The sequence below is a fragment of the Dendrobates tinctorius genome, unplaced genomic scaffold (assembly GCF_039654945.1).
Source record: "Dendrobates tinctorius isolate UK_male_01 unplaced genomic scaffold, ASM3965494v1 ptg000022l, whole genome shotgun sequence".
Taxonomy (NCBI): domain Eukaryota; kingdom Metazoa; phylum Chordata; class Amphibia; order Anura; family Dendrobatidae; genus Dendrobates; species Dendrobates tinctorius.
In genome coordinates, this window is record NW_027361690.1 from 62,867,652 (window position 1) to 62,880,901 (window position 13,250).

The 13,250-nt window shown below is 42.9% G+C and overlaps 1 protein-coding gene across 2 annotated transcripts in view; it reads left to right on the forward strand.

Annotated features, from left to right (window-relative positions):
• SV2B (synaptic vesicle glycoprotein 2B) overlaps positions 1-13,250 on the forward strand; it is a 294,017-nt gene that overhangs the window by 274,837 nt on the left and 5,930 nt on the right. For both annotated transcript variants that reach the window (XM_073568738.1, XM_073568739.1), the window contains exons 10-12: positions 5,530-5,663; positions 7,667-7,867; positions 10,813-10,972. In XM_073568738.1, coding sequence (XP_073424839.1) covers positions 5,530-5,663; positions 7,667-7,867; positions 10,813-10,972 — 495 coding nt within the window. The remainder of the gene's footprint in view (positions 1-5,529; positions 5,664-7,666; positions 7,868-10,812; positions 10,973-13,250) is intronic.

Sequence of the window (13,250 nt, forward strand, 5' to 3'; positions counted from 1 at the left end):
GAAGGCTGTTAAAGAAAAAGACAAAAATAACATAATTAGCCTCCACAAAAGAAATGAAATAAAAAGTGCAAAAAAACAAAGCAAAAATATTTATACTTACACGCTGGTGACCGCCGCGTTGCTGTCGCCGACGACCCTGGGAGGCACTGCGAGGACCTCTTGGCCGAGCACCAGATTGGGAAGACTAGAGAAGAAAACAAAAAATGTTATGTCTTTGGATGTAGGCATTTGTTTGCTGTGTGTGGTCTGCAGAACATTGTTTTCTATGTGTTGTGTGTAGTGTGATGTTGTGTTTCTGCTTTTGATGCAAAAAACTTACCAATTGTGAGCCCACTCCAGGTGTCTGTCCACCCCTTCCTTCTTCTTCTGGGAGCTCCTCTTCATCTTGTGAATCCTGTTTTGAAATAAAAGGCAATGAATAGACATATATTACAGAGATGATGGATTTTGGAAATAAAAACTTACCGTCAAACGCTGACGATGCGAGGGAGGGCTCCCAGAAGATGATGTGCTGTCTTCCTGGTGGCCACACTCCATGCCTGTGGGTGGTGTTCCACCTGCTGCCATTGCTGCTGCTGCTGCTGCTGCATCTATTGGGCGGCTGTTGAATAAAGAGAAACAAAGGGCCAATGAATATCTTGATATTCAATAGCCCTAGTTTGGAGGAATGGGGGATTTGATAATTACCGTCTCTCATCTGCTGCTGGCCTCCCCTCCTCAGCATGTTCCATTTGCTGCTCCATTTGGGGTGGTGGTGGTGCTGATGGTGCTGCAGTGGTCTCCTGCCTTCTCCTGCTGCGCTTGGTTGCTTTCTTGGGTGGCATGTTGGGTGTGGCTGTGGGTCCCACTGTCTTGCTTTTATATATGTCTTGTGGGCAGAGCTACTGAGCATGCTCAGACCAAAAAAAACGGATCCGGCCACCGGATCCGGCTTTCGCCGGATCAGGCGCATTGCGGCGCCCATAGGCTTTCATTGTGTGAAAAAGACGGACGCGTCGGATCCGGCGTGTCCGGCTTTTTCGCCGGAGACAAAAAACGTTACAGTAGCCGTTTTTTCCAGACGCCGGATCGCGACACATTGCCGGATCCGGCGAAAACCGGATGAAACGCATGGCCATCCGGCGCGATCCGGCGCAAATGCAAGTCAATGGGGGGGAAACTGGATCCGGCATTGCATTTCGCCGGATCCGGTTTCTGTCAAAAGCGCCGGATCGCGCCTGACGGCGAAAACCTGATGTGTGAAAGAGGCCTTACTCTTCATACCTGTTTGCTAGACCTGGACATAATGCACCAAACTGGCAGACAGTCGCGAGCCACAATTCATGGGACCGCGAGCCACATGTGGCTCCCGAGCTACAGGTTGGGGACCCCGCCTTAGGCTAATTTTCACAGTGTGACCACAGATTTTCGGCTCCTTATTTGCTTGTGAAAAACTAGATGCATTTTACAGTACCAGCAAAACGAAGAAGGAATCTCATTCACATGAGATGAAAAATATCTGCAGTGTAAAATGACAGGAGCCGCGGGGTTCAGATCTGCTGCATGCCAATTTAGGCTGTGGATATAGGTGTCAGTTTTAACCAAAGGTTGAAAAGTGCATCTTCCCAGCATCTTTTTTGCAATAGAATGTGCGGGAGTAAATGCCGCTGCGGTATGATAGAAGGACCTCTGCTGAGAGAGGTCCTCAGCAAAAGATCCTGTGGGAATGTAGCCTCATGATTTCACAAGTCTGATGTTGATCGTCCAAGGCTGAACCATGGTGCACGGACTGACCGGTGCTCTCTTGACAGTAACTCCAAGACTCATATTATGCCTCCAATGTAGGTGAGTACGGGTCAGTAAACTTGTGCTCGGACCGTTAATGACAGACATGTGAATTTGCCGTACTAGTTAAGCACAGCGGCTACTTAGGCTAAGTTCACATTTGCGTATATGTGTGCAGTGTATCATCTGCATGTGCAAACGCATGCCAAAACGCATGCTAACACAGCGTTTTTTATCCGCATCAGATTCTAAAAAAACGCTGCGTGTGCGTTTTCGCATGTGTTTGCGTTATTTATGCGCATGCATTCGATAGGACAATGCTTTTCCAGGAGAATATCCTTGGATGTGTGGCGTGGCAAGACAAAATGGTTAGCCACTAAAATGTACCTGTAATGTTATGTACCTGTAATGTTATGCATCTGTAATGTTTGCTGACTTTAATAATAAAACACCTCTAGTGAAACACCAGTTCTTACCTCAACAATATACACACTTGTGTGTTTGTGGCACATAAAGAGACAAAGAAAACACAGTGATTGTGCAAACTAAATCAAATTTTTATTGAACAATAAATAATTAGCTTTGGGGTATGTCAGAGGAGATATTGCGGACATGGGGGGTGTGGAGATGGGATGAGTGGCTACCATGAGTGGATGATGAAGGGGTTCCAGGGGAAGGGCCTATAAAATGCATGGGGTCTGGGAGGTCATGGATGGGAGTAAACACATTAGGAGTGGAATCGTGGGAATGGAGAGACACATTGGAAGGGAAACACGCATTAGAAAACAGAGACACAGTGGTAGGTGATGGTGGAGTTGATTGGACATTTTTGGGGTGACGTTTGGTGCTCTTAGTCTTCCTCTTCTGGCGGTACTGAGCAGAGCAGGTACTGGGCATCTGTTTCCTGCTTTTTTCCTTGGGTGTATGGGAGTGGTGGCTTGAGGCTGGTGTGCTGCAGGACTCAACATGGTGGTGGCTTGAGGCTGGCATGCTGCTGGACTCGGCATGGTGGTGGCTTGAGGCTGGTGTGCTGCAGGACTCAACATGGTGGTGGCTTGAGGCTGGCGTGCTGCTGGACTGGGCATGGTGGTGACTTCAGACTGGCGTGCTTCAAGACTCGGCATGGTGGTGGCTTCAGACTGGCGTGCTGCTGGACTCGGCATCGTGGTGTAGCTGGGTAGTGGTGGAACAGCCCTCGTGTCCAGCGGTGGTGGTGGAGGATAGGTCGCCGTCTTCTGCCACTGTCCTTGTTGCTGTGCTGCAAATGCCATGTGTGGCTGCTGGTAGTATCGGGACTGCTGCATTGCCTGGCTATAGGCAGCCTGGCAGGCCTGCATCACATTCAGCTGAAGTTCAGGAGTAAGGTTTTCCGACATGCCCCGCTCTATAGCAGAAAAAAATGTCGTGCCGGTCTCTAAAGGCTGGCTTCCAGGTAGTCAAGGCATTGGTTGACTTCCTGGAAAAGTGTGTTTACATGGGTCAACCCACTTTCCAGTCTATCTACAACTGCCTTCTGCCCATTCTGGAAGACCGAGCCAAAGTGAAGAAACTCGGTCATGCTTTGCCTGTCCCAGGCCCTCTGCCGCTGGTGAGAAGACCCAAAAAACAGTGGCAGAGGACTGGGAGAGGGGAAAACCTTTCGGACCGGCTGCCTGTTCCCCAGCCTGTGAAGCATGCCCACTTGCTGCATCGCTGGTGGATGACTGGGACTGTTTGGTGGCTGGTCGATGAAGGGCCACTCCAACAGAGGACGATCCAGGTTCGGTGGTGCTGCTCCAGGATCTGTGTGGAAAAGAAATGAAAAACATTACTATTAAAAAATAAAAATTGTAAAAGCGCCAACATATCCTGTGGAATAGAAAAATTCAGATGTTATACCATGGAATACAACACAAAAATACTTTCGTTCGATGAGCAACCGCAGGCCTCAGGAAGGAGAGATTACGATGGTACTTGTGTTTTGCAATCTTTGGAGCAGCACCACTTCAAACTAGATTCTTCTCTCTCATGTCCTTATTGAAGCATTACTTTATCGAATGTGAACAGACTTTTACTCTCTTCACTGTGACGGGGGGAAAAAAAAATTGTAAAACAATGCACCTTTTACAGGTTCACTGCCGCATCAGACCACATTGCAATACTTACAAAAATCCTTTCTGACTTGTGGCCTTGCTTGGTCCCAATCATCCATCAGCGATCTGGCCACTTCGTCCCAGAGTTGTCTAATCACCACGGTGTCCGAGTGCAGCCGATCATGGGTGTCCCACAGCGCGACTCTTGCACCAGCGTAATCAAGAGGTCATTGTCAATAGTGGCTTCCTCACATTGTGGAACCAAGACATCAAAGAAACACATTAGTCATATACTTGTAAAGATAAAACACTGAAACCAAAAACATTCAAGAATACTTACACGCCGTCTTTTCACCTGAAGAACTTAGGCCCGAGTCAACTGCTCCTGCTGTTCCGCACTTGAACTGTTCTGTAAAGAAAATACATCATTTTACCACATGTGTCATATTGACAGTCAATACATACCTATCAGTATAGCAAATGTCCTCACTTCATCAGTCTCCTGTCCGCTCTTGGAGGAATTCTGGCCTTTGCTTGAAGACAGCTTTGAAGAAGGCTGCAAGAGAGACAGAAGTGAGTACAGACTGCAGTGAGAGAGACAGACATTTTCATAGATTCTATACTCACATCAAGAGTGAAATCCAGAGTCTTTACAGCTGATCCACTGGCTTGTAATAACATCCAGAGGCTTGAGAGTACCAGACTTCCAGTGTCCACACCCTCTTTTTATATCCTTTTGTTTTGGGGGTGGCTAAAACCAGTTCGTGGACCTGCTCATTCTGAAGTGCGCATGCGTATCAAACGTACCAATGCGTACTTGCGTACCAATGCGTTCCCATAGACAGTAATGCGTTGTTTTGACGCACTCCATCCGCACTCATCCGCATGCGTATGGCTGCGAATATTTGACGCCTCAAAAAAATGCAACATGTTGCGCTCGCTGCACACAGCGAAACGGCGCATGAGTACACATCTGCAAGCGAACGCATGTCCCTGTGAACACCATGTTAAAGATATGGACACATGATGCATGCGGATCTATGCGGATCAAACGCTGCGTACAGATACGCAAATGTGAAACCAGCCTTATAGATGGTTTTTACTGCATTTATCCCAACCTGGAGCTGTGTAAGTATTGCAACTGAGCTCCACAAACTCTATGAGGTAAAGGCAACTTCCTGTTGACTCTCACTGCTTTAACTTTCTAAAGAATAGACCTATTCAGGGTTGTGTCTGCTTTTTTTCACAGCGCCTGTATATGATGTCAGTATGAAATTCTTTGGCGCACAACATCATTAAATCAACATGCTCCTATCATAAGAACATCAATAAAAGCAACATAATTTACAGAATTGTATATTTTCAGTCATTATCGTGCAGCAAAAACATAAACGTCTACTTCTCATGGCGTATAACTGTACAGAGACCCGCTATTTGTATTGCTTGAGCTGCGCTGCCATCTAGTGACACTAGGTCAGAATTCCACGCATCCAGCTGTACAGAATTATAATGTTGATGAGAGTAAGGGCAAATTAGGTAAGAAAATGTAAGAATATCATGAAGACTGTGTCCTGTGAGAATACAACTTTCTGTATTGTATTCTACATGTGAAATTTGTATACAGTGTATGTTGGGCTTCAGAAAATACTTCTCTCTTTCATTAACTTTTTTCTTTTTTTTGATTGTTTTTAAGGTTCTATAAAATGAAGTTTAAATATGTCACTTTTGAGGACTGTGTCTTTGATGAATGCTACTTTGAGGATGTTACTTCAACGGGCACCATCTTTAAAAACTGCACTATAAAGTCATCATATTTCCATAACACAGGTAAGAGAGAATAACTCATTTAGTTAAAAGAAATCTCAGGCTTGGTTTCGATTTCTTTTTCCCTTAATAATAAAGACCTTCATTTAAGAACTGTATTTTGTGTTACTTGTGTCATCTTTTTCTAATATTTCAATTTCTTTCTCTGTGGTTTATGTTCCGCTCTGTGCCTATTTTCACACCAGAAGAAAGAGCACAACACGCAGCCGTTCTTCTGTTCTAAAACCTAAAATTTTACGAAACCCATATAGACCCCATAATAAACAAAAGATCCCTCTGCTTCCTTGTATGGAAGAAGTTATGTAACAAATCCGTTTTGGACATGATTCTACTGTCCGATCTTAAAAACGGAGCAGGCAAACGGAGTTACAGAACTAAAGTGTGAACTTAGAACTTAGCTTAGCGGTAAAATTGGGATTTGTGTGCAGAAGATTTTTTGGCATTGTATTAGACCACATTCAGACACTGTGATTTTGCAGGCAGATTCTGCCCAATACAGTACAATGTGTGACATCGATGCATGTTGTTGATATTCATTTTGTGAGAATGTGCAGCCATTGTAATACATAGTGTGAAATCCATAGTACATCTGCAGCACAATCCCTGGCAAAGTGTCTGCGTAGAGCAAAAGTGACCTGCACCTAATTCCAGAACAGCGGTCCTCTGTTCCGATTGGTGCCGTGCCTGCAGTGACACCAGACATGGCTATGAGAGTTCTGAATACATCCCTGCAAGTGCGCCCATCTGTAACCTGTACTGGTCAGTGAATGGAGAGAGTCTGCTCATGCACTGCCACTTCTACTGTCACCGTGGTGAGGAACCATCTGAAGATGGGGGTCTGGGGAACACCACTCTATAAATAGGTGGGAGAAAACATCTAATAGATATTGATGACATTTAAGGGCCAAAACCACCTTTAAATAAGTCATAGGAACCTACTGGAGTCAGGCAAATTTATTTGAGAGGAATTTAATTCTATTTAATTGTTAGAAAATTCCATATCCTCCAGAATGTATATTTTTTGAAATTTGCTGCTCATAAATTCTGATTGATGGTAGCTGGCCACCATTTTGCTAAACCATAGAAGGCTAAAAGTTAAAAGAATAATAAAAACAAAATCTCTTTTCACCACTCACCTCCCTGCTACCTCCAACGTACAATCTACCCTGTAGATCGTACATTGGGGTGCTCATCCTTTCTTCTATCAGACACCACATGCTGAAAGCTAGGGTCTCTTCAAGCTACACAAGGACAATGTTCCATCAGGAGATATCCTTTATGAAGGGCACTCTGCACCGTGACTTCTGCCATAGCTACGCACATAGCTACGCACATGGCAGCTGGAAGCCCCGGCAGCAGAGGTGATCAGTGAGGTGTATGCTTGTTGCTTTTTTATTTTATTTTTTACATCTTACTTTTATTATGCTCGGGAATCTCTCCAGACTCCAAAGCAGAATAAAAGAAATTCAATTCACTGGAAACAAATTGGCTGTAAATTGAATTTCCCAGAAAACTCTGACGGATTCAATTACATTATTTGAATCTCATCAGATCAGCTCATCTGAGAACCTAGATACTTTCACAGATCTGAGCTGGGCATCGAGGTTCATAACTGTCTTTGGTCTCCTTAGGCAGTAGAGCCTGGGTATGACTCTTCCCCTTGCACCTCTGTGATTGTCAGTGTGCCAAGAGGTCGTGTCCTAATTTTATAGTATATCCTAATGATGTCATTTAACATTGTACCATAGCATTAAACCTTTAACTATTTACAAGCCATGAGGATTTATTGATCAAAAAGATCTCAAGACCTCATGATTCACAATGAAATCAAATCCTTAGTAAGCATAATCACCCATCGTAATCTCACTGGAAAGCTGGCAGATCTCATCAGTCTACTATTTTGCATTCAGAATTATCGGGGGTGCTGGTGAGCGAGTCCTGTAATAATTAACCATTTATATCAGACGTCCTTCCTACTCACGACTGTCCTCATGTTTGTTATACAGATCTCCATGAGCACAGATTCATTGATTGCACGTTGGTAAACAGCACGTTCTCTAATCATAAGGAAGACTGTGATATTGACTTTGAAGAAGATAATGATTTCCTGATTTACCTGGTCAGTTTTCTGGGCAGCTTGTCTGTACTACCTGGAAATATCATCTCAGCTCTCCTGATGGATAAAATCGGAAGGATAAAAATGATAGGTGAGTGTCCAAAATGAAGTTAGTCTGGAGCAAAGATCTAGTTGTGTCCAGGAAGAGTAACAAGAGCCGCACAGAACCGATTACCCCAAATGGTATCATATCCATTACCATGCTGATAGGGATTGCCTCACAAATTATCACGGATCATGAAGAACATTAATGTGCTCTTCTTTATTTGCCATTCCTGTGTGTTCTCTCACACTGTACATCACATTATTTCCCAAACTTATGTACATTGGAATGAGCAGGATGAGCAGTGTTAATTTGGGTACACATTATGTTTCTGCTCTTCATCCAAAAATGGGATTCATACACGTTAGGCCTCCTTCACACATTCATGCTTCAGATACGTGTGGTGTCCGTTTTGACACGTTCTGGAGACATTTAATATGCACGCCCATTATAATCTATGGGGCTGCGCACATGTACATGTTTTCATACAGGTTTTTGGGTCCGTGTAAATCACGTAATGCATGCGGATGACATCCGTGTGACATCCATGTGCCATCTGTGTATCATGTGCTGGAATAAAATACATTCAAGAACTTACAGAATTTGAAGTTCTATCTATCTATCTATCTATCTATCTATCTATCTATCATCTAGCTATCTAGCTATCAATCTATCTGATATATATGAGATAGATAGATAGATATATAGGGGATAGATTGATATATAGATAATAGAGAGATATATTGACAGATGATAGATAGATAATAGAGAGATAGATAGATAGATAGATAGATAGATAGATAGATAGATAGATAGATAGATAGATCGATAATAGATATGTAGATGATAGATATGGAATGGATTGATAGATAGATATTAGATAGAAATTATATATTAGATAGATAGGGGATAGACTGATAGATAGATGATCAATATGGGATAGATAGGTAGATAGATAGACGTGGGATAGATAGATAGACGTAGGATAGATAGATAGATAGATAGATAGATAGATAGATAGATAGATAGATAGGTGAGAAAGGCTCAGTTTGAGCCGAAACGTTGCCATGCTATGTGGATCTGAATAAATTCCACTTTTTTCACCTCTGAATGTTGGAGTGCTGCCTTCCTTTTTTTGTCTAGATAGATAGATAGATTTTGGATAGATACAGTTGTGGCCAAAAGTATTGACACCCCTGCAATTCTGTCAGATAATACTCAGTTTCTTCCTGAAAATGATTGCGAACACAAATTCTTTGGTATTATTATCTTCATTTAATTTGTCTTAAATGAAAAAACGCAAAAAGAATTGTCCTAAAGCCAAATTGGATATAATTCCACACCAAACATAAGAAAGAAGGTGGACAAAAGTATTGGCACTGTTCGAAAAATCATGTGATGCTTCTCTAATTTGTGTAATTAACAGCACCTGTAACTTACCTGTGGCACCTAACAGGTGTTGGCAATAACTAAATCACACTTGCAGCCAGTTGACATGGATTAAAGTTGACTCAACCTCTGTCCTGTGTCCTTGTGTGTACCACATTAAGCATGGAGAAAAGAAAGAAGACCAAAGAACTGTCTGAGGACTTGAGAAACCAAATTGTGAGGAAGCATGAGCAATCTCAAGGCTACAAGTCCATCTCCAAAGACCTGAATGTTCCTGTGTCTACCGTGCACAGTGTCATCAAGAAGTTTAAAGCCCATGGCACTGTGGCTAACCTCCCTAGATGTGGACAGAAAAGAACAATTGACAAGAGATTTCAACGCAAGATTGTGCGGATGTTGGATAAAGAACCTGGACTAACATCCAAACAAGTTCAAGCTGTCCTGCCGTCCGAGGGTACAACAGTGTCAACCCGTACTATCCGTCGGCGTCTGAATGTAAAGGGACTGTATGGTAGGAGACCCAGGAAGACCCCACTTCTTACCCTGAGACATAAAAAAGCCAGGCTGGAGTTTGCCAAAACTTACCTGAAAAAGCCTAAAACGTTTTGGAAGAATGTTCTCTGGTCAGATGAGACAAAAGTAGAGCTTTTTGGGCAAAGTCATCAACATAGAGTTTACAGGAGAAAAAAAGAGGCATTCAAAGAAAAAAACACGGTCCCTACAGTCAAACATGGCAGAGGTTCCCTGATGTTTTGGGGTTGCTTTGCTGCCTCTGGCACTGGACTGCTTGACTGTGTGCATGGCATTATGAAGTCTGAAGACTACCAACAAATATTGCAGCATAATGTAGGGCCCAGTGTGAGAAAGCTGGGTCTCCCTCAGAGGTCATGGGTCTTCCAGCAGGACCATCACCCAAAACACACTTCAAAAAGCACTAGAAAATGGTTTGAGAGAAAGCACAGTAGACTTCTAAGGTGGCCAGCAATGAGTCCAGACCTGAATCCCATACAACACCTGTGGAGAGATCTAAAAATGGCAGTTTGGAGAAGGCACCCTTCAAATATCAGGGACCTGGAGCAGTTTGCCAAAGAAGAATGGTCTAAAATTTCAGCAGAGCATTGTAAGAAACTCATTGATGGTTACCGGAAGCGGTTGGTCGCAGTTATTTTGGCTAAAGGTTGTGCAACCAAGTATTAGGCTGAGGGTACCAATACTTTTGTCTGGCCCATTTTTGGAGTTTTGTGTGAAATGATCAATGTTTTGCTTTTTGCTTCATTCTCTTTTGTGTTTTTCATTTAAGACAAATTAAATGAAGATAATAATACCAAAAAATTTGTGATTGCAATCATTTTCAGGAAGAAACTGAGTATTATCTAACAGAATTGCAGGGGTGTCAATACTTTTGGCCACAACTGTAGATAGATAGATAATAGATTGATATGTCTATAGATAATAGATAGATAGATTTTGCAAATCTCCACTTTGGTGTCTTATTTGTGTGTTCCAAAGGACACAAAATAAGGAAAGCATGGTGGAAGAGCAATGAACAAACTGTGGTAAATTCCCCTCTTGCGTCTAACTCTCCATCTTGTGTTCTCTTCCAGCTGGCTCTATGCTGATATCGGCAGTTTGCTGTTTCTTCCTGTTCTTTGGTAACAGTGAATCTGCCATGATTGGCTGGCAGTGCCTGTTCTGTGGCACCAGTATAGCGGCATGGAATGCCCTGGACGTTATTACTGTGGAGCTTTACCCTACAAATAAAAGGTAATAGAATATGTTCCTTGGTCAGGTAGAAACCGATGTTGTATCCATGAGAATGCAGATTAAATAACAATTTTGTAGGAAGAATATGTGTAGTGGGGGTGCTCAACTTTTTACAGTCCAAGGGACACATTGTCCTACTGAACCTGGGAACACACTAAAAATTAAAGAGGTGCAACCTTCTGTGACATTTCTGGCATACTGAAAATACATACAATAAATAAAGTGAGAAAAGAGAAAAGTTGCCAGCTCACAGGTAACAGCAGAACAGTGACTTCAGATCTGGGTGTAACTGGAGTACACTACATTAGGTAACAGCAGAACAGTGACTGCAGCTCTGGGTGTAACAGGAGTATGTTAGGTAACAGGAGAACAGTGACTGCAGATCTGGCTGTAACAGGAGTATAATACATTAGGCAAGAGCAGAATGGTGACTGCAGCTCTGGGTGTAACTGGACTACAATATATTAGGTAAAAGCAGAATAGTGACTGCAGCTCTGGGTGTAACTGGAATAAAATACATTAGGTAACAGCAGAGCAGTGACAGCAGCTGCGGGTGTAACAGGAGTATAATACACTAGATGGTGGAGCGAGATGGGCTGAAGATGACGTCACCCTCGCGAGAGTGCGACGTCATCAGCGGTGTTTCGCGCAAAGCATTACTGGAACCGGAAGATGCTGGGAGCGTGGAGAGGAGAGAAAGAGTCCAGGGGCCGTCGGGAGGTGAGTATATAACTATTTTTTATTTTAACAGAGACTCTAGAATACCCGATGCAATAGAATCGGGCCACCATCTAGTATATATATATATATATATATATATATATATATATACACACATACATGTCATTGAGACACATATATATATATATATATATTTATATTTCATAGAGTTCTACATAGCCGAATAGTCACTGAAACATTTGCCGGCTTCATTAAAATCCTTCCAAAACCCGACAAGAAATGACACATGGTTTACATACAGTAAACCATTTCATTTCATGTTTTTTTATATGTCTTTCACTAGTAATTAGATAAGGGTTTGTGTGTAAAATTTGGAAGGTGTAGGTGTTAATTTAAGGGGTTAATTCGTTGTCAAAAATTGCGTGGGCTCCCGCGGTAATTTGTCAATCAGACAGGTAAAGTAGGTGAGTGAGGGGAGATTTTAATATCCTTGAGAGGGACCATTGTTTTTGCCCCCCCCAGCTACAAAAATCTTCCCCCAAACACCCCAGAAAAGGCACATCTATAAGATGTGCCTTTTCTGGCACTTATCCTCTCTATTCCCATTGCCCTGTAGTGGTGGTGAATGGGTTAATAACAAAGGGTAAATGTTACCTTGCAATTGGAGGGTGAAATTAAGCCGATTAATAATGGAGAAGTGTCAATAAGACACCGATCCATTACTAACCCTAGACTATGAAATGGTTAAAAAAATGCACAAAGACATTAATTAAAAAGTCTTTTAATGAAATAAAGATACCAAGATTTTGACAAATTTTTATTACTCTGCTATTCCAGAATTAAACCATGATCTGCAAAAAAACATACAAAATCAACAATGTACTTACCTCTCCGCTGTTCAGTCATGTCCCATGCTGTAATCCTTCACAATGGGTTAAATAGTTTACAATGAGGACCAGTGCTGATTAGTCACCGGAAATGGTCTTCCAACAGTCTTGAAGGTGTTCCCAGAGATGCGGTCCAGCTCACCCCAAACCATCTCGATTGGGTTCAGGTCTGGTGACTGTGGAGGCCAGGTCATCTGGCGTAGCACCCCATCACTCGCCTTCTTGGTCAAATAGCCCTTACACAGCCTGCCTGGAGGTGTGTTTGGGGTCATTGTCCTGTTGAAAAATAAATGGTGGTCCAACTAAACGCAAACCGGATGGAATAGCATGCCACTGCAAGATGCTGTGGTAGCCATGCGGGTTCAGTATGCCTTCAATTTTGAATAAATCCCCAACAGTGTCACAAGCAAAGCACCCCCACACCATCACACCTCCTCCTCCATGCTTCACAGTGGGAACCAGGCATGTAGAGTCCATCCGTTCACATTTTCTGCGTCGTACAAAGACACTGTGGTTGGAATCAAAGATCTCAAATTTGGACTCATCAGACCAAAGCACAGATTTCCACTGGTCTAATGTCCATTCCTTGTGTTCTTTAGCCCAAGCAAGTCTCTTCTGCTTGTTGCCTGTCCTTAGCAGTGATTTTCTAGCAGCTATTTTACCATGAAGGCCTGCTGCACAAAGTCTCCTCTTAACAGTTGTTGTAGAGA